The 21,023-nt window shown below is 41.7% G+C and overlaps 1 protein-coding gene across 1 annotated transcript in view; it reads right to left on the bottom strand.

The window, feature by feature from the left end:
• The window catches only part of LOC122790588 (collagen alpha-1(XXVII) chain-like), a 1,538,899-nt gene that overhangs the window by 889,449 nt on the left and 628,427 nt on the right, over positions 1 to 21,023 (bottom strand). Inside the window, exons 17-18 of the mRNA XM_044058114.1 lie at positions 16,684 to 16,737; positions 16,492 to 16,599 (exon numbers count right to left, since the gene is read on the bottom strand). Of these exons, the coding sequence (XP_043914049.1) occupies positions 16,492 to 16,599; positions 16,684 to 16,737 (162 nt within the window). The remainder of the gene's footprint in view (positions 1 to 16,491; positions 16,600 to 16,683; positions 16,738 to 21,023) is intronic.

Raw genomic sequence — 21,023 nt, 5'->3', positions numbered from 1 at the left:
TGTAATTTGGTAGTCTGTTCCATGCATCAGCTACTCTGTCTGACAACCAATTTGTACAAGTTTCATTCCTATAGAATCTTCTACATACGTTGTCTGATGATTCTCTAGTACTTTTTGATAACCCCAAACATTCCCAGAGGTAGTTGTCTCTAAATGCCCTATATACTTGAATAAGATCTCCTCTTAGATATTTATAAGAGACACTGTACAAGTTCATATATTTTAGTCTTTCATCCATGGATGTCTTTGGTATATTTCCACTATACATCTATCCAGTTTACTCATGCTTGTTTTCTTATAGGGTTTCCATATTGTTATTCCATACTCAAGTTTGGGTCTAATGTAACAAACTTTTGATTTCCTAGACTTTGTAAATCTTTTTATACAACCAACAGTTCTATAACTATCATTAACCAATTGGTTGATATGATTAGAAAAACTCATAGCTGAATCTACCCATATACCTAGGTCCTTAAATGAGTCTACAGTTTTAATCACTGTGTGCTGTATTAAATATTCACCTTTCAATTTATGTTTCCCAAATCTCATATGCTTAATTTTTGATGTATTTATCAGCATATTATTCTCCTGTGCCCAAATGGTCAATTTAGTCAAGTTATTTTGCAGATACGCCTTATCTGTAACACAGTTAATCAGTTTACCCAATTTCAGGTCATCTGCATCTAGACAGAAGAACACCTCAGATGAAAAAGTTAGGTCTGATAGATAAAGGCCTAGGACAGAGCCCTGTGGGATACCCTCACTGTAACCAAGGATTTCACTTGTCCCAGTTGCTGTATAATACTTGTCATGTCCTAGTTGTAAGCCATGCAGTTATCCATCTTATCAAGAGTACATCAATACCTAGTTGTACTAATTTATTGATCAGCGTTTTGTGCATGACCCTGTCAAATCCTGACATTAAATCTATATAAATTGCATCACAGCACAATTTTCATTCCTAGCTGTTATTACATTGTTGTAGAAAAAGAAGGTATGTCTTACCATAACATTCCATCTGTATTGTTGATCCTCGTTCAGTCATTATACATGGGGTATCGGTTCCGAACTCAGAACCTAGCCGGCAATTTTCCAAGCTCGCGTCAGCTTCAAACTCTCGAGCTAAACTCCTACCCATAATCCCCCTCTCCCTGTTACCTCAGATTGATTTTGCAAGTCAAAAGAAGGTAGAGTCTACCTCTGGTCAAATAACCTAAGAGAACCGGATGGTGAGATCCACTAGAAGCCACAGGAAGGGGAAAGGAGGGAGGGTCATAATGACTGAACGAGGATTAACAATACAGATGGAACGTTATGGTAAGACATAACTTCTTTATCTGATATTGTTAATCCTCGTTCATTCCTTAAACATGGGACAGAGTCCCCAGCTACCTCTATTCCTGGGAGGCTCTCATGGAAGGATATTCCTGAGCACCATAGAACTGAAAGATGCTCTTCCCCTGGAGGCCAAATCCAATTTGTAATGATTGATGAAGGTATGAGGTGTAGCCCAAGTTGCAGCTGCACAGATGTCATGCAAAGAAGCTCTGGCATGGAAGGCAGCAGAAGTTGCCACCGACCTTGTTGAATGAGCTTTCATGGTAGTAAGCAACGAGATATTATGTTGTGTATAAATGAAGGTCACACAGTCCTTCAACAATCTAGCTAATGTGACCTTAGCAACAGCAGATCCTAATCTAGGTCCAGAAAAGGCCAGAAATAACTGGTCATATTTACGAAAAGACCTAGCCCTGTTTAAGTAAAAATGGATTTGCCTGTGGATACCTAGGGTATGTAGACAATACTCTCCTCTGTTTGAATGATTGGGAAAGAAAACTGGCAATTCAATGGTTTGATTAATGGACATTTCAGAGATCACTTTTGGCAGAAATGATGGATTAGTTCTCAGAGACACTCTATCCCTATGAAAAATCAAGTATGGACTCTTGATACATAAAGCTTGAAGCTCAGAAATATGTCTGGCAGAAGTAATAGTGACAAAAAACAAGGTTTTCCATGACAAATGCTTGAGGTCGCAAGAAGAAGCTGGTTCGAAGGGTGGCATTGTCAGAGCTTGTAGAACTAATGATACATCCCATGGTTGAATAGGTTCTCTAAAAGGTGGCTTCAGATGATTCACACCTTTTATGAAGGTCTTGCACAATTTGTGGGACATAAGAGAGGAATCTTGGACACCCTCATGGAAATTAGAAATTGCAGCCAAATGAACTCTAATGGTAGAGGCTGACAGACCCGATTGGAAAAGGTCGGCCAGATAGTCTAGTATTATTAACACTGGTACTGAGAAGGGATCTACTTGTTTATCTTTCAGCCAACAGGTAAATCTTTTCCACTTGCATATATACATAAGTAATTCTAGTGGAAGACTTAAGAGATGCAATGAGAATGTCATGTACTGGTAAAGAAAGATCATTCTGCCTGGCAATCAAGGGAATTGGAGTAGCCAAGCTGTGAGCTTCAGGCTGTTCAAGTTGGGATGAATCAGGTTCTGTGGATGTGAGATCAACTCCGGGGTTGAATGGAGAATCCATGGTCGATCTAGTAGGTGGGGCCAAAGGAAGGGGAACCAAATCTGACAAGGCCAATATGGTGCTATGAGGATCACCTAGCTCTTCAACCAACGGGCTTTCTTCAGAAACTGGGGAATGAGGGGAAAAGGTGGGAATGCATAAAGAAGACCCGAGAGCCAATCTTGGATAAGAGCATCCCTGGGTAACTGTCCCAGAGGGGGAATCAGGGCGAAGTAGTTGCTGCATTTATAGTTGGTTGGGGATGCAAAGAGATCACAGCAAGGATGGCCCCAGTGGTGGAAGATCTCCGCCACTATCAAGGGATTAAGGGACCAGTCGTGAGGTTGAAGAATGCACCTGCTGAGTCTGTCTGCTATCACGTTGGAACTCCCAGGAATGTGCATTGCTAGAAGAAAACAGTTGGTAGCCATCGCCCATTGCCATATCCTCATGGCCTCTCGACAAAGGGGGTAAGATTTGGTTCCACCTTGCTTGTTGATGTACTAGACCACCGCCATGTTGTCTGACTGAATCGCAATTGTCCCAGACAGCAGCAGGGGATGGAATGCTTGCAATGCCAGAAGCACCACTCTCAGCACTAGAACATTTATATGCAGATGGGGCTTCCAGTTCGGACGAAGTGCCTTGGACTGTCTGTCCCTGACATAGCCCCTCCCCCCACCACATCAGTGGAGCCATCCGTGGTCACTGTGGCCTTGGATTGCTGGGGGAGAAGGGGCGAGACCATTGTGACAGATTGTGTGTCATTCACTAATTTAAATCCTGTTTGCACCTGTGGGTTACTCGAATCATGGCTGAAAGAGGATGCTGAAAGGGATACCATTGGGTGAGCAGTAGCCATTGTAGAAGCCTCATATGAAACCTGGCCAGGGGGGATAATGGTGATGGAGGCTGCCATGGAACCCAACAACTGCAGAACTGAGTGAGCTGTGGATTTCTCCCTTGAAAGGATTGGAATCAGTTGTTGTTTTATCCTTAAAATTCTGTGCTCTGGAATGGCAGCTCTGCAATTCTTTGTGTCCAAGATAACCCCTATGAATTCTGTCGACTGAGATGGGGTGAGAGTGGAATTTTGCCAGTTTATGGTTATGCCTATCCTTTCTGCAGCGAGGAGAGAGTATGCCAGGGCTTCTTCCAGTAGATGTCTGGTGGGGGCGGAAATGAGCCAGTCATTTAGGTATAGAAACATCTGGAATCCTTGAAGTCGCAAGTGAGCTGTGACGACTGCCATGCACTTTGTGTACACTCTGGGGGCTGTAGAGAGTCCAAAGGGCAGTACTCTGAACTGGTAATGACTGGCTCCTGCACGGAAGCACAGAAATCTTCTTGATGGCCTGTCCACTTTTATGTGGTAGTACGCATCTTGAAGATCTATCGAGCACATCCAATTGTCTTTTTCCAAAAGCAGGAGGATAGACTGTATTGTGACCATCCAGAATTTTTGTACTCTCACAAACTTGTTCAATACACTGAGATCCAAAATTGGTTTCCAGTCCCCGGTTTTCTATGGCACCAAAAATAGTCTTGAGTAGAATCCGGATCCTATCTGGTCTGGAGAGACTATTTGGATGACTTTCTTTCTTAGCAGCTTTTCTATCTCTAGTGCTGCTTCTTCCCTTTGACTGGGTGGAACATCGGGAAGGTTTTTTGAACGGACAGGACAAATATTGAAGGTGATAATATAGCCTCTGGTTATAATCCTTTGTATCCAAGAATCGGTGGTGATGGTTAGCCAGGCAGAAGGGTACAAGGAGAAATGACCCCCAACTACCTCCAGAGGAAAGGAGTTGGGACGCTCTTCAGGAGCGCTGGTAAGATTGGCCAGGGAAAGAGTCCCTGGAACCCTGGTTACGTGGACCCCTTCTGCCCCGAAAGGAGCGTCTTCCCTGTGAGTTTCCCCCTCTGCCTCTAGGGGAGAACTTGGCCTGTGTGTCACAGAAAGGACCCTGAGATTTCTTGAACCATATCTTCCCACTCTTTTGGTTTCAGGAGAAAGCACGTTGTGGGGAAGAATAATGGACACCTACGGCAGAAAGGGTCTTACCGTCCTGTTCACATCTGGCCAGTGTGCTCTTAACTTTTGGTCCAAACCACGAAGAGGCCTCAATGGGAGCTTTAAGAAAGGAAGCCTTAAAGGGTTCAGCGAAATTGCACAAGTGCATCCAGGCCTGTCGTCTCAAGACCGCAGCTGAACCCGCCACTCTAGCTGCTCCTTCTGATGCGTGAGATATTATTCGCATAGAGGAGTTAGAAATTGATTCAATGGTGGCCAGCTGACAGGCCACTTTGTCACGGACCTCATCAGACATGGCACCAGCCAAGGTTTCAGAGAGCTCGGAAATCAGATCCCTTTGAAGCCTGGTAAAGTGTGCCATATAATTCAGGGACCTGATAGCAAAGGTCGCTGATGCAAAGGTCCACTTCCCTATCCTGTCCGGGGCTTGGGACTCTTTGTTAGGCGGGTGGACAGTCTGGCTTTCTTCCTCTGCCAGATCCTTTTTTGTTGTGGTCACCACCACCAAAGCATCCACAGGAAGACCTTTTGACCAATAGGGATCGATAGCAGGAGGGGACAAAATCATATCTGGCCTCTGGGGAATAGCCTCGACTGTGTCAGGAGCCTTCCACACACACTGCACAATGAGCCGGACAAGTTAATCAGCAGGTGGAGTAACCCAGGAGGTAGGGAGCCGGGCACGAAAAGCCTGCAGGAACACAGACTCCTCAGAGGTCAGATTAGAGGGCTACCAGTCACCTCTCTGTTTAAGGATTTCAAGGATATCACCGAAGGATACCTCAGAGGGTGACCGAGGGGATCCTTCCCCCTCATCAAAGTCTGTGTCTTCAGTGAGGGACTCCTCTGTGGAGTCCATGTGCTTCCTTTTACACAAACTTTTCTGGTGGACTTCCTCAGAGGGAGAAGCAGGGGAAGACAGCGGAAAAGGGGTTTCCTGCGGGAATATGTCCTGAGGCCCTTGCACCCGGGGTCTGCTAGGTGCGACTTGTGAAACCAGTGTACCAGAGGAGGGCGGGGGGATAGACAGTCCAGTATCACCAGCAGAAGTGAAAGCCTTCTCCATCAGTTGGAAGACTTGTCTACCTGAAGAGGAGTGAAAGTCCAGGACAGGAGTCACCCCTCCCCTAAGTGGCTTAGCCTGCCGACTTGGAGTCCCAGGATGGCTGTGGAGCAGCAAATTACACGTGTCACAACTGTCATCCTGGGTCATAGCAAAACTTTCCTGCCATGAAGGCAACTGCTGTTCCTTAGTGAGATCCATAAAGGGAACCGCAGAGGGGGAAGACTGTGCTATATCCATGGACTTCAAAGGCAATGAAGGAGGAGAATAAGAAGGGGTCTTTGGAGATGGGTGATCACCTCCCAAAGAAGGATAGGTCCTGGGTGGTTGGATACCTCTGGCCAAAAGCACTTGGTCCACAAGATGCAGCACATCACGTTTGGAAAGGCTTCTAGTGGACCTCACGAAGACTGAGGGAGAAACAGGCCTGTCCACAGAAGAGGGAAACTTGGTGTCCATCTCACCAGTCTGCACAGAGAACAATAATGCCAAGAGAGACTGGACTACGGGTGTCTGCACCAAGGAAGTCATCGGTGCCGAGGTCACGGTCTGCACCGAAACAAGGGTCGGTGCCGAAGTGGCTGTCGGTACCAAAGCTGGAACCAACATTGGAGCCAACACCAAGTAAGATGTCGGAGCCGATGTGGTCAAGGTCTGCACCGACTGAGCGGTCGGTGCCAATACAGTGGTAACAGTCTGAACCGAGGAGCCCCTCGGTGCCGATATAGTAAAGGCTGCAGGAGAAGATGGAACCAAGATCAGTAATGGAGCCGAAGGCCTCGGTGCCGAAGGTCTAGGCACCAAAAGCACTGGGGCTGACTGAGTGAGCTCTGGAGCAGAAATCTTAGCCTTTTTAGGTTTTGTTTGGTGGGGGTCCCCAGCCGGGGATGAAGGTAAAATCTTGGCCTTAGTAGGAACATCCAAAAATTTCTTATGGGCTCTAGGAGGGGCTGAGGCCTCTGACCAAGAAATAGCCTCTGAAAAGGGAGATTTAAGAAGTCCCTTCAGCAACAACTTGTTTTTCCTTTCTAACAAGGTTCTGTTAGAAAAATTTTCACAGATAGTACAGGGTGGGTCAACAGATAAATGGGACGCCCTCAAACAGTAAACACACAAAGAATGTGTATCAGATGTAGGTAATTTGTGTCCATAATCAGAACACCTTTTAAAACCCGGACTACCTTTCTTATCTGCCATGATAGAAAACAAGGATAGTAGAAAGGGTACCAGCAATGGTACAAAAGAATACCCAAACATATGAAAAAAGGGAAGATTACCAACGATGGTAGGGGAAAAATACCTCATGGTAAAAGGAGTAGAGAAAGGAGAAGAAAAACTCAAGAAATTATGGTTGCTAAATGTGATAGGGTAAGAGACAACGAAATAGAAACTTTTCTGACAGCAAAAGTTATATAAATGACTATTCTGACAACAAATAACTATATTTAGCTCAAGAGAAGCAGCTTGACACGACCGAATGGCAACACGGCAAATGAAATCTCAGGTAACAGGGAGAGGGGGATTATGGGTAAGAGTTTAGCTCAAGAGTTTGAAGCTGACACGAGCTTGGAAAATGGCAGGCTCGATTCTGAGGTTGGAATCGATACCCCATGCGTAAGGAATGAATGAGGATTAACAATATCAGATCATCATGTTACAGGTGGTAATAGATCTGTTTTCAACATATGCATGCTGATATATGGTTTCAAGTCCTAACCCATCCAGTTCTGACAATAACTTATCCAGTATTACCTTCTGCATTATTTTTCCACAGCATGAAAATAGACTTAAGGGTCTATATGATTCTGGGTTTGTCCTATTCCCCTTTCCCTTGAAGACAGGTTTAATAAACGCATGTCTCCAATCTTGAGGAATCTCCCCATATTTATATGACCTGGTGAATAATAGAAATAATGGTACTGTAAGTTCTTGCTGAAGTGTTCTCAGGTCATTGTTACTAATTCCATCTCTTCCCTGTGCTTTGGATCCAGTTTACACAGTTCTTTTTCAATATAATCTAATCTGATTCCAGTATCTGGGGGTTACCTGGATATCAGCAGGACACCTTATTACCCCTTGTGTGGAGTCAAACTGTTTTGCATAAGATTTTGTAAATATATCTATAATCTGTTGTGTCTAAGAATAAATTTTAGAACTTGCACACAGTTTATCAATTTGTGGGTCTTTACTCCTTCCACATCTTATGTACTTATACAAAGGTTTCCTATTATGCGTGACATCTTTATATAAATTTTCTTCAAATTTTTCTTGATCTTGTCTTACCCTATGCTTAATCTGTTTGTCCAGCTTGTTTATTTCAGTTTTCAAAGTTGTAGTTCGACCTCTCTTCCATTTCTTATATTTTTTTGTCTCTCATCTTAATCAGATATCTTGTTCTTATGGAACTATATCCCCCTGATGTTGTATGCCTAGATCCTGATGTTAAAAATTTTTTTGATTTTTTGCACTCAAACAATTTCTCTTTCAAAAGTTTCCACATTCCATCTGCAGTTTTTCCACTGAACACCTCACTCCAGTTAGTTTTACATAGTGACCATTTTGCTTCCATATAATCTGTAATTAACCTTCTGGGCATTGGTTTAGATTTCAGTTTGGCAGAATTATCTAGCAACAAATTAACTTTTATAACCCCATGATCACTGCACATCAATGGTGGTAAAACTTGACTTGAAGTATCAGTAATTTCTTTAGGAACCAAAACAATGTATAGTATGTTCCGTCCCCTGGTAGTTTTTTTTTACAATCTGAAGCAATTGTTCCTGAATATACGTTGTGAATAATTTCCTTACTAACATTGTTGAATCAATATTATTCCAGTCTGTTTCTGGAACATTTACCTCCCCAGCTAATATTATTCTTCCCTCCTGTGTTTCATGCAAGAAATGAATGAATTCCTCTAGGTTATCTGCACTTGACTTTGGTGGTCTATACACTCCAACAACTGTTATATGTTCCAGGGTTGTCTTTATTGTCACAGCTACACAGTCTATAGTACTGGTGTTATCACTGAACATGTAATAATCACAGGTCTCATAATTATCTTTAATCCCTACTACAACACCTCCACCTGATTTTTTTTTTGTTAGAATGTCTGTTACAGTAAAAACATTTATACCCTGACAGAACTGGTTTCCAAACATTGTTCTTTAACCATGTTTCACAAACACATCAGTCTTGTGAGAACGTAGTAAATTTTCCAATAAAAAACTTTTATTATTAATGCTCCTAGCATCAACAACCATCACAAATGCATCAAATGTTGCTGTCTGTGAACTGTTACATTTTCGCACCTGCCGAAAATCCTGCCTAGTGTTTGTCAAATATTGCAAAATATCTGCTGCAAAAATTCTCTTCCCTTATCTTGACAAATGCATGTCATTCTGTCTGAACACGTGCGCCCCAAATTAGGCTCGGATGCTGTACACATTTCCATTTTTTTAAATAGGACATTTTTTTCCATGTAGTTATTTACCAAAAAAATCTTTTCATTCACATTGACCTGACTATCCTTTCTATAGGTGATTTGTGAAATATACGATCTTAACACCAGTACAAGGTATACTATCTAAGAGGGCTGCAAGTTCCCTACTAATAGTCAGTGAATCCTTGCGGATGACATCATTTGTACCAACATGAGTAAAAAGGGATCCGTACTTCCTTACATTAAGGCATTCCAAGGCTTGTCTCACTTCTTCTATTTTTGCTCCTTGCAAGCATAACACTATTCAATGTTCAATATCTTCTCTGCAAATATAAGTAGCAGTTCCTCTAATAACTGAATCTTCCATTACAAGAATATCTTTGCTGGCCAGTTCTGAAGAATCTTCAGCTTCTAATACAGTAATATCTGCTCTGTCAATTGTTACGAAGGAGAGAGCTTCATCATCATTAGTCTTATTAATCCCACTGTTTTCATTGTGTATTAAATTCTCATCCAACTGGTATTATAAATCCACAGCTTCAGCCATGCAGTCAACATCTTTCTCTTCTTTTTTCTAACAATAATGTTATTCAATCCTTCCACGTTCAATTTTGATTTCTTCCTTTTCACCTGCCCCTTGGCTATTTTTTCTACTTTCTCTGTTGGAAAAATTATGTCTTTTTCTGTAGACTGAAGTTTTTCTGATAGAAAAATATCATCATTCCCTGTAACCTGTGTGTTACACATAACAAAGCTGTGTCCTTTTTACTACATATTCTCTTTCCTTTACAGTCATTCGTCAGTTTCTTTTTCTTCCTTGTTATTTGTTGTGAACTTCATTTCTTTCTTTTTTGTTTCCTCCTAAACAAACTGAATCCTCAGATTGCTGAATACTTGCATCCAGAATTCAAAGTTTGTCTTGTTTCATAGGGGTTGAATGATTTTTACAGACAATAGATGCATCATTTCGTAAATGTGTTTTATTAGTTCTATGACTAACAATATCTATTTCATCAGTCCAGTCATTAATATATGAAACAACAGTTCTCCAAGCCATGCCAAGTGCACAAGTGCAATCATCATCATTAAGTCTACATTTACTCCTAACAATGGTAAGCAAATTATTCAGCTTTTGACATGAGGAACACAGATCACCAGTGTTATCAGCTGTTACCTTTAAATATGAATAGCATGTATTACATTGTACAAGATATTTGTGCATTAGCAAATCGTTACTTGCATACTCATTTAAGGAATTCATATTTAGCTTCAAATTAATAAATTATTGTAAAAGAAAAGAATAATCACAAACAATAATCACAGAATTCAAAGGGAACTTAAATGAACTTCTATGACAGAAAAATTACACCAGCAATATACAACTAAATAATAAATTAAGTACAGTAAAGTTGTTCTGACCATACAAGTTCTGCAAGTAAGACAAAAACTGTAATTCCTTTACGTTCTGCTCACTATCGCTCGCAGTTTGCACTTCTTTTCAACCGTAAAGATCAATAAATCACAAACCAAGGTAGGATTATTTAAGATATGCTCAGGATTTTCTCCTCTGCAGTCTGTGTAAATTTACAGCTGTCTAAGCCCCTTGGGGTGGCTAGAGTTTGTGTGTCTAAAACCTCTCCCTTTCTAACAACCAACAGTGAAATTAAAGGTAAAACAACAAAATATGAATCAAAGTAAGTCTTATTAACAAACTATCCCTTCCTACCTACAAACAGTTAAAAACAGTGATAACAAATACAATACAAATTCAAATAAAACTTATCTTACCAGTCAACTCCACAGTAAGTCACAAACCAAAGTAGGATTGTTTAGATATGCTCAGGATATCTGAGTTAGGTTTTAAACAGAACTGAGATTCTGCACCTGAAATGGTTCATAGGTTGATACTAGGCTATCTGCCCTAGGGCATTTATAAGCCTAGCCAGAGTGTGTTTGGCTTTCGCCACCCTTTTAGGTTAGTTGACTGTGCCTCTGTATAGTACGTCACAGAAGATAGCCCTTTTAAGATTAGTTTACTGTGCCTCTGTCTAGTAGGGACACAGAAGAGATCCCAGGGGTAAACCTACGATCTCCCATCCACTCGTCAAGATTTCTCTTGAAGAGGATCATTGAGGGGCTCTGCCTAACATGGATTGGGATTTTGTTCCAGAGTGAGGGGAGCCTCTGGGATATGAATCTGTCCCTCCAGCATGTTTATTTCTGTGCTGAGGTTTAAGTCCCTGGAGCGTGTAGCTCTAAGGGATTTGGATTTCCTGAGGTGGAGCATGTCCATTAATTCTGGGTTGGACATGGCTTTATACGTCAGGCACAGATCGCCTCTGAGTAGGCGGTAAGCAACTGAGTAGAGCTGGAGTTTCTTTAGCCTAACTGCATAGGGCATCTGTTTGAGTCCCTTGATCCTCTTGGTGAGGTACTTTTGGGGTTTTTCTAGTTGCTGCAGGTGTCGAGTAAGGTACATCCCAAATGGAGCATTGTATTCAATTATGGGCCTGATGAGTGATGAGTAAAGGGGCACAATGACCTCTGTTGATCTAGATGTGAACCCTTTCCTGATAAGATGGGCTATATAGAAGGTCTTTGTAAAAGTGATTGTCAAAGGAGAGATTGCTATCTACTTGGGTCCCCAAATCCCTAATTACTTCTTCCGTACTTAATGGGTTACCACCTATGTGGTAATTTGTGGGCACTTTGTTTTTCCCAAAGGGGATGACTACGCACTTTTTGGCATTTAGCTTTAGGACATGGCTCTGACACCAGCTATCCGTCTCTGTGAGACCCTTTTGGAGGATGCTTGTGTCAGTTGGCAAGTCGATTATGGCACCCAGTTTGCAGTCATCTGCGAACTTGGTCAGCCATAGTCCTCCCGTGTTAGCCTGTACCTCAGAGAAATGTATACCGAACAAGAGAGGTCCCAGGACTGAGCCTTTTGGGATGCCACTTGTAACTGGTTTAGAGTCTGGCATGGCACCTGCAATTCTGACCATATGGGTTCTATCCCTGAGCCAGTTTGCAACCCATCTTGTGACATAGGGGTTGATATTTAAGCTGGTGAGCTTATTTATGATGCCTGAGTGGGGTATTGTGTCGAAGGCTTTTGCGAGGTCCAGGTAGGCTGTGTGGACTACCTTCCCTTCATCTATGGCCTTGGTGACTGTTTCAAAGAAGTCGACCAGGTTCAAGAGGCAAGATCTGCCCTTAACTAAGCCAAATTGGGTAGGATCCAGTGTTTGGAGGTTCCCAATGTCTTTGATTATAAGTTCCATGATGATACGCTCCATAGCTTTGCAGACCAGGCTAGTCAGGCTTATAGGGCGATAGTTTCTGGGGTCCGTTGTGGCACCACCTTTGTGGAGAGGGACCACTGTTGCTGTACGCCATTCCTTGGGTACATATCCTGTAGTAAGGCTGAGATTGAACAGTGACTTTATGTGAGGGTTCAGTTCTTCTTGGAGCTCGTGTAAGATGCAGCCCAGGACACCGTCCGGTCCCTGTCTGCCAGGATATTGGCAATGTCTGTGGGTTCAGTGTATTTTTTGTCATTTTGCACTAACTCAGAGCATATCTGGGAGTTGCCACCCAGGTTCCTGACATAACTAAAGAAGGCCTTGTGATTATATTTAACGTCTTGTGCAATTTTTCTTTCGAAGCTGGCCTTAGATGATTTTATGAGGGATCGTAATTTCTTGCTAGTACTGATCAGAGATGCCTTCCCTTTTTGGGATTTTGCTCTTATCATGTAGTAGCTTCCTCCTTCTGTTGTATAGCTTATTTATGGCTGGGGTCCACCAGACAGGTCTCCTGCCTTTGGAGGAGTGAGTCTTGGTTTTATTTGGGATAGCACGATCCATGCATTCCTGTAGGTGTCCATAGAATGCGTTTGTAAAGGATTCTGCGGTTTGGGCCGTATTTTCTACTGGCCCGGGGGCTTTGAAGGATTCCACCTTGGTTTCGAGAAATGTGAAGTTTGCTTTTGAGAAGTTCTTCACTGTGGTTTCCTTGGCTGGGGGTGGGGACGGGATATGGATGTCCAGTGAGATTAATTTATGGTCAGATCTTACCAATGAGGGGTATACCTCTGGTATGGAACATAGAGTCCCCATGTTGGTGATGATCAGGTCCAATATGTTTTCCCCTCTTGTGGGAGTGGTGACCAGTTGTTCCATAGCATTTGAGTTTATAAATTCTAGGAACCGTTGGGTGAGGGTGTTGGGGCTTGAGTAGTGCTCCCAGTCTATGTTTGGGTAGTTGAAGTCACTCAATATAATGGTGTTTGGAGAGAACTTCATATTCTCCAGTGTTCTCAGGAAAGCCGAGTAGGGTTCCTGAGTTTGGGAGGGTGGTCTGTAGCAGGCTACAAACTGAAAGGCAGTTTTGCCCACTGTTACTTGCACATGGATGGTCTCCGATGCTTCGTGCAGTGCCACTAACCTGGAGGTGTGGGTATCTTTGATGAATAGGGATACTCCCCCTCCTTTTGTGGTTCGGTCCGAGTTTTGGGGCCAAAAAGCATGGTATGAGGTATAACTTGGTAGTGCTGGGGTGCTCTCAGGAGCCTTGAACCAGGTTTCTGTTACTGCACAGATATCGATATTCTCCATACTGAGGAGAGCCTCGAGTGCGTGCATCTTGAGGTTTAGACTTCTGGCGTTGAGCATTACCCTTAGTTTCTTTTTCCTTGTGTTGTCTATGGAGGTGGGTTTGTCTTTTGAGCCTTGCCTAAAAAAGGCACTATGGGGGTGGCAAGAGCCTTAGCCATTATTCGAAAGCCCAGGGGTGACAGGTGCAATCCCTTTTGAATGACACCAATACTTTAGCCAATTGTTAAAATTGATCATTTTGTCTTTATACTGTGGCATCATTCTTGGTGAGGGTAAGATGCTACTCAAGTTCAGGGTCATACCGGCCTGGGCTACATGATCAGAGAGCTCCTCTATGTCTCTTTTCATGTAGTCCAGGGAGGTACATCTCAGGTCATTCTCACCAGCATGGACAATGACGGAGTCATATTTGTACTTGCTTTGGAGTGACCTGAGTGCTTGTGTTATGTGGCAGATCCTGGCACCTGGCAGGCAGCTTACAGTGACCTTCTCCTTGTTCAGCCTGGTGAGTGGGACGTCAGTGTGTCTGACAATAGAGTCACCTATTACAAGTGTATTAGGTGTGTTGTTTAGCCTTAAGGGCTGTGACTGTATGGCACACTGACTTTGTGAACTATGTGATACGTGGGTATTGTTGTGGGGTAGCGGTTGCTTGGATGTCTGCTTTGGAGGTCTCTGCTGCTTGAGCAGATTTTTATTTAGAGCCTCTGAGTATGTTTTTGTGTGTTTATGTGTTTGGTTTGCTGTTGCAATAGGTCTATGTGAGACTGGATTTGTGGTGTGTGTGGTTACCTTCTCCTCCTGACTGACTGCGCCAGTACTGGGTTGAGAGAGATCAGCATCCAGTTTGGCTATATAGTTGGATCTCTCACATATATTTAAGCTTGTTGGGAGGAGGAGAGGGTGGTCTGTGTACATAAAGCAGTTGTAACATTGCCTCAAGATTCCAAGATTCACCAGCTGGACTGGAGAGTAAACCCGAAACTGACTTTTGGACATGCCAGAATAGTATAAGGAACTACTTTTTGACTGATCAAAAGGACCAATAGGGAGCCAAGTACTTAAAGGAGTATAAGAGGGTGTAGTGCTTTAGTTCATTAGTGCTTACTTATAAGATTACTTATACGAGCAACTGCAGGGTTTTAGAATGAAAATAGAGTGCTTACTTTGAGATTTAGAACAGTTCTAAGGGAAAAAGTGAAGAGCAGACTTTGTGGAGCCGGGAATACTTTAAACCCGTCCGTTTAAGTGGCACTGCCCGATGCTGCGCTATGTGCAAAACCATGCAAATGCGGGTTTTAAAGCAGGGAAACTGAAAGAGATAGGAATTGACCCAAAACGGCCAATAAGCTACTAGTTTCAGGGCTGACACCACTCCTCCAGGGACAAATAGGCTGCTCAAAGCTCCCCACTCTCACTGGTGAACAGAGAAGCTTCCTCCTATCCAAGTAAGGATATGGGCAACACAGGAAACTATACCACAGCCTGAAATCTGGACTAATCTAGTTCAGCAAAGGCGGGAAAAGAGAATATTTTTTTTTGTTTTTTTCAGGAAACATGCTAAACTGAATGCTAAACTATTCATGGTCTCCATCAGAAAGTGCATCCTATGGATGTTTTGGGGTTTGCTCAAAGTATTGCAAATTCAAAAGGCTAAAACATTCTGAGAAGAGGCCATCTTTTAAGTTAAAGTAACCAAAGTCCTAGTTACCTATAGAAACTCTTCACAAAAAACATGGAAAGAGACCTTAAAGAAATGTGTAACACTGATCACATCTCAGTTTTCTTTCATAGGGTTTTAAATGAAGAACATGAGTTTAAGATAATTTCATATGTTTATTCATTAAGATCACTGAAGAAAGTTCTAGCAATTGGATCTGTGATAAAAATATTAACTTTAGTGTCTAGATGACCACTCCTTCAACCCACACCTGGAGTTTGATGCAATACTTGTTAAAACCTACAAGGAAGAGTGTGACCATACTGTCAGCCCAACTTTTCTCACTCAAGCTAAAGGCAGCTCCTCCAGAATTGCGGAAGCATGCTGTGTCAATGGCAAAGTTGACACATTCTATACAGGCCTCCATGTATGAGCCTGTTGTTAGAGGCTGGGTTGATGGACATGTTGTCAAACGTTTGCAGGCAGGTCATTGAACCAATAAATGTGAGTTGCTCTGCACCCCAGAATGCTGCTGCTTAGGCCGTCAACAATATTCTTCCAAAAATACTTAAGCATGACTTCACTTTGTCAATGTCTTCCATTCTTCTTAATATTTTATTTTAATTATTTTTTTTTCTTCAAATGTTCATGAAGCTGTCTATAAAAGGTGTTCAATTATAATGTGGACTCTAGAAGCCAAATCCCCCAGAAGAAGGGTGCATGCATATTCTGTTTTAAAATTCTTACAAACATATTCAACACCTGTAGATTCTCCTTTAAAATTCATTCATTTGAACAAGAATGAAGTAACAATAGGTGCTGTTGAGTGCAAATCTAATGAACTAAATGCACATGTACAATTTTACCAGTAATACTGACAGTAACATAGTCCAGCAATAAAATCAATATCTATCTACGGTTGGTATTTGAGCTTAAAAGAATCTACACATCAATCCAGTTACAACTCTGAGTTTTAACATTTGCAAGAATCTGTGATCATAAGAATTTGGCCAAATCAGCTCCTGCTCTACTCCTAAGTTTCCAAGTAAACAAACATGTGGAGGAAGCCTGCAGAATACAGCAAGATCAGACTTAAACACTTCTGCAAACAAACTATAATGAAAATAAAGATTGGTCTCACCATTGCTCCAGTTGTTCCTCGAGATCCCTTTGGTCCTGGATTTCCTGGTGGACCTGTCTCTCCAAGAGGCCCTGTCTCTCCTAAGAAGCCCATTTGACCTTTACTACCCTACGAAAAGTAAAAATTTTGAAGTGAATTAAACAAAATTTTACTCCATAATTTTGACATTAATGCAAAAAACACTACACATACCTTTCCCCCTTGCTTGCCTTTTCCACCTTGCTTCCCTGGTTTCCCTTCAGGACCCTGAATAATGACAAAACACACAACACAAATAAAGAGGTCTAAATAAAATGCAATACTGGAGAAAGATAAAACTCATCAAGTAGCTTTTTGTTATAAAGCATTTAGCACTGTCCAAACCATACCCCAAGTTCTGTAGATCTCCTTGATGCTACAAAAGACTTTAAAAATGTGTATAAACTTCAAACATTCACATGACTTTATTATGGTAAACTTTTCTTCATGTAATACAGCCCATGCTTTGAGCAGCATACCAGGGATATCCACTTCTGCTTAGCTACACTGATTACTGGATAAAAATGTATATACTGCTTTTCTGTATATTAGTAAATTCTTGCATACATAATTTTAAGTTTAACTATTATCTCAGACTGAAAATTATCAATGTATCATTTGTTATTCTGCACAGATTTGTAACAGTACAATGCTTTCCTCTGATAAACCCTTGCTCATCTGGTACCATATGGAAATGAATGCTAGTGCATAACACTAATCCATGCAATACATAAATGAGTTTGAAGATTCACATTTTTATTTGCAATTCAACTACTTCCCAGTGTGCCCAGAAGTAGTCCTACAGATGTTTTATAGGATATTAGTACACTCAGTTCAGCAATTTAAGAATTTCAAGCATGAACTTACAATAACAGTAGATGTTCAAATGATCAGTGCTGCAGTAGCCTTACCAGTATGGTTTACATCCAGCCAAAGGATATAATGACCAGTCACTTTCCAAAGCTTCAGGACACTTTCCACACACCCAAACTGTCAAGCAGCTTAAGCTGAGTTGACTAAAAGACAAGTCTGGCCGTGAAGCCCTTCAGAGTTTTCCTGCCAGCAGAAAGGAGGCCAAGTCATGGAAGGACTATGCAAAGAACAACAAAACATAAACGTCCACACTCGGGCATAAAAAACAAACTAAAAAACAAGAGGGAAGGAGGGAGTGAGTGGCTACTGCAGTAGTGATCATTCAAACATCTACTGTTATGATAAGTTTACTTACACAACTGTACTCTGTTCATCATATTGATCACTGCTGCAGTAGCCTTAGCTATATGGGTAGATTATCCTAGCTTGCTACATTTGGGAGTGGCAAGAGAAGGGTCTAGGAGCCTGTGAACAATGGTCCTAGCAAAGCCTGATCCTGACCTTGAGATTCAATCAAACCTACAGTGCTTTCTAAAAGTATGTACAGACCAAGTTGTAGTTTCCAGAATACATCTAGAATCCAGCAAAGAGACACAGATGAAGCCAAGGCCCTGGCAGAGTGGGCCTTGACCCTGCCTGGAATAGTTTTACTGTGGTGAGTATAACAAAATATAATAGCTTTAGACAACCAGTTGATAATATTTTGGCTTGTCACAGGTTGTTCATTTTTCTTACCATTACAAAAAAAAAATGAACAATTGATCCCAAGATCTAAAAGATTTAGTTCTGTCAAGACAGTACCTGAGTTATCTGTGAACATCCAAGGTATGGAGTATCCTTTCTCCTTTATTTTTGTGTTCAGGAAAGAAAACAGAAAATAATAATCTGACTTAAAGAAAACTCAAGATACTACTTTAGGCATAGAAAAAGGATTAGTTCTCAAAGAAACCCTGTCTTTGGAGAAAATGAAAAATGGTTAATTCACCATAAGAGCTTGCAACTCAGATATCCCTTTTTGCAGAGGTCAGAGCAATCAGTAAAGCTGTTTTCCATGTTAAGAACCTCAAGTCAGCTAGGTTAGCTCATTTAAATGGAGCACGTGTTAGCTTCTCTAACACAAAATGAATATCCTAAGGAGGGGCCATTTATGCAACACTCCTTTCAAAAACATTTTGACATGACAGTGCAGTGAAAGAGGAAGACATGCCAAAATGGTTAATAAATGAACCTTCATGTAGGAGTAAGAAAGGATATAGGATAGTAACTCATACAAATATTGTAAACCAGAGAACAACTAGCCCTGAATGGATGCTGGTCAAGTTGTTGGCACCAACTAGGAAACATTTTCCATTTGCTAATATATGATTTTTCTAGAAGTGGGCTTTCTTGCCTCCATAAGTACCTGCTGTATGTCCTCAGTAAAAAGGTGACTAAAGGTAATTAAGACCCTATCATCCATGCAGTCAGTTCAAGTTAATTGGGGTCGAGCTTTTTCAAGCACTTCTGATTTTGTGTTAGTACATCCAGTCTGTGAGGAAGCATGTGGTAAGTGTCCCTGGCCATTTCCAAAAGAAGGGATAGCCACTGCTGCCTGGCCAGAAGGGAGTCACGACAATGATTTTGGGGGATTCCTTCTGAATCTTCAGAAGTATCCTGGATATCAGTAGAAAGGATGGAAAAGCACAAAGGAATATTCCTGTTCAAGGAAAAGAAAAAGCATTGTCTTCCAGGCAGTCCTGGAGCTGAATATTGCCAGATGATTGTTAAGAGAGGAGACAAACAGGTCTACTTGAGGAAATCCCCACAGATGTATAAAATCTTGGAAGACGCCTGGTCTAGTTCCATTCGTGAGGGACTGCTCTTGTTCTGCTCAGCTTTTCTGCCACACAGTTTTGATATGACAGAATATAAGATGCCTGTAGAGTGAGACTGGCCTGTGAAGCTATATCCTAGGCTAACATGGCTAGCCTGCAAAAGGTTATGACCTGGTACCCACTGCTTGTTGATGTACCACATGATGGTATAGTCTATAACAACTAGAAGGGGTCTCAGGGATCAAAGATGATTCAAAGAGGAGAGTTGAGAGCCTTGATCAGGGCAACCATCCCTTTTATGTGCTTGCATCTGTCCTTGGTGTCCCACAGACCTTTCACTTTTATACCTACTGACACTGCCCAAGCAAAGTCTGAGGCATCTGTGGTAACTGACTGCTTTTGAGCAATGAGGGAGAAGGGGAGACGTTGATTTAGGGAAATCTTCTGTCTCAACCAAGTCATTTTTCTTTTGGCAAATCACAGCACTGGGATTTGAATAGACAAAGGATGTTGGTGCTGTGTCCAAATAATAACAGATAACACTGTATTGTTCTCATGTGGAATCTTGTAAGGGGTATCATGAGGATCACCGATGCCATGAGATCCAAATTTCTGACGTATTCCCTCTCAGTAACTGAAGTCTGAGAGGAAAAGTTTAGAAAAAGATCTAGAAATAAATCTATTTGAACTAAGGTGTCTAGCTGACATCCCAGGAAAACAATCATGTGTGAAGGAGTTAAAAGACTTTTCAATGTTCTCTTGAAATTCCAGCTTATATAAGAGAATCTCTCATTCATGAGAGATTCTTGACATTTTGAAAAAAACTCTGCAAAGATAAGCAAGCTGTCTAAATATGGAAAATATGGACACCCTATAGCCTGCAATCTGTCATAACTGGAGGTAGAGACTTTGTGAGCACTCTTTTTACTGAGGGATAGTGCAAAGGGTAAGGCAGAGAACTAATAATGTGATCCAGACACAGAACATCAAGAAATGCTTGAAGTCTGGATGTGATGCATCTTTTAAATCTAGTGTTATCAGGAAATGTAAATGAGGAAGAAGAAGTAACACGTTGTGAAGTAACAGCATTTTGAACTTGGGCACAATCACAACTAGGTTGAGGAAAGAAAGATCTAGAACTGGTTTACATGCATTTTCATTTTTTGGTAATAAAAATATCCTTGAATAAAAAAATTATCCCACCCTGGGAAGGAAGAAAACATTCTATCATTTCCTGGGACAGCATGTGCTTAAGGACAGGGGGAAATAAAGGAGTCTGGTCTGGTGGATGTGAAATCCCACTCCCCCAAGAAAGAAGGGATTTCCTCCCATTGCTATCTGTAACCTATATGAATGATCTTTAGACCCCATTTGTCTGAGACTATAACCAAAGAGAAAAGTGGAGAGGATTTCAAAGATAGCTGCACAGTGATCAACAGCTTAATTTCAACCCTCCCAGTGTGAAAAAAGAAACTGAGAGATAAGAGCTAGTAATTCTTCTAGTTTTAGTAACATTCAGTTACTGGCTAGTAAGTACACTGCCTGGATGCCAACAAAGACAGCCAACTTTATTAGAGAACTTACAGGGGTCAAGGAACTACAACCTTGGCTCAAATTAGACCTATAATGGGCCAGAGTCAGGTCCAAATGTTCTGGTCTGAGGACAAGGATTGGATAAGGAGTTATTAAAGACCAAGAGGAAGAGATATTCCTTTCAGATGCAACAGTGGTCATTACTGTGAGCACCCCCCAACTGCATCTGGGTCAAACAAAAATGTCTCATTACACTGTATACATCAGCTTCGGTGAGACTCTGAGAGGACCTAG

Source organism: Protopterus annectens, chromosome 16.part0 (genome assembly GCF_019279795.1).
Source record: "Protopterus annectens isolate FY-2018-M chromosome 16.part0, PAN1.0, whole genome shotgun sequence".
Classification (NCBI taxonomy): Eukaryota; Metazoa; Chordata; order Ceratodontiformes; family Protopteridae; genus Protopterus; species Protopterus annectens.
This window is presented reverse-complemented; position numbering and strand designations above follow the sequence as displayed.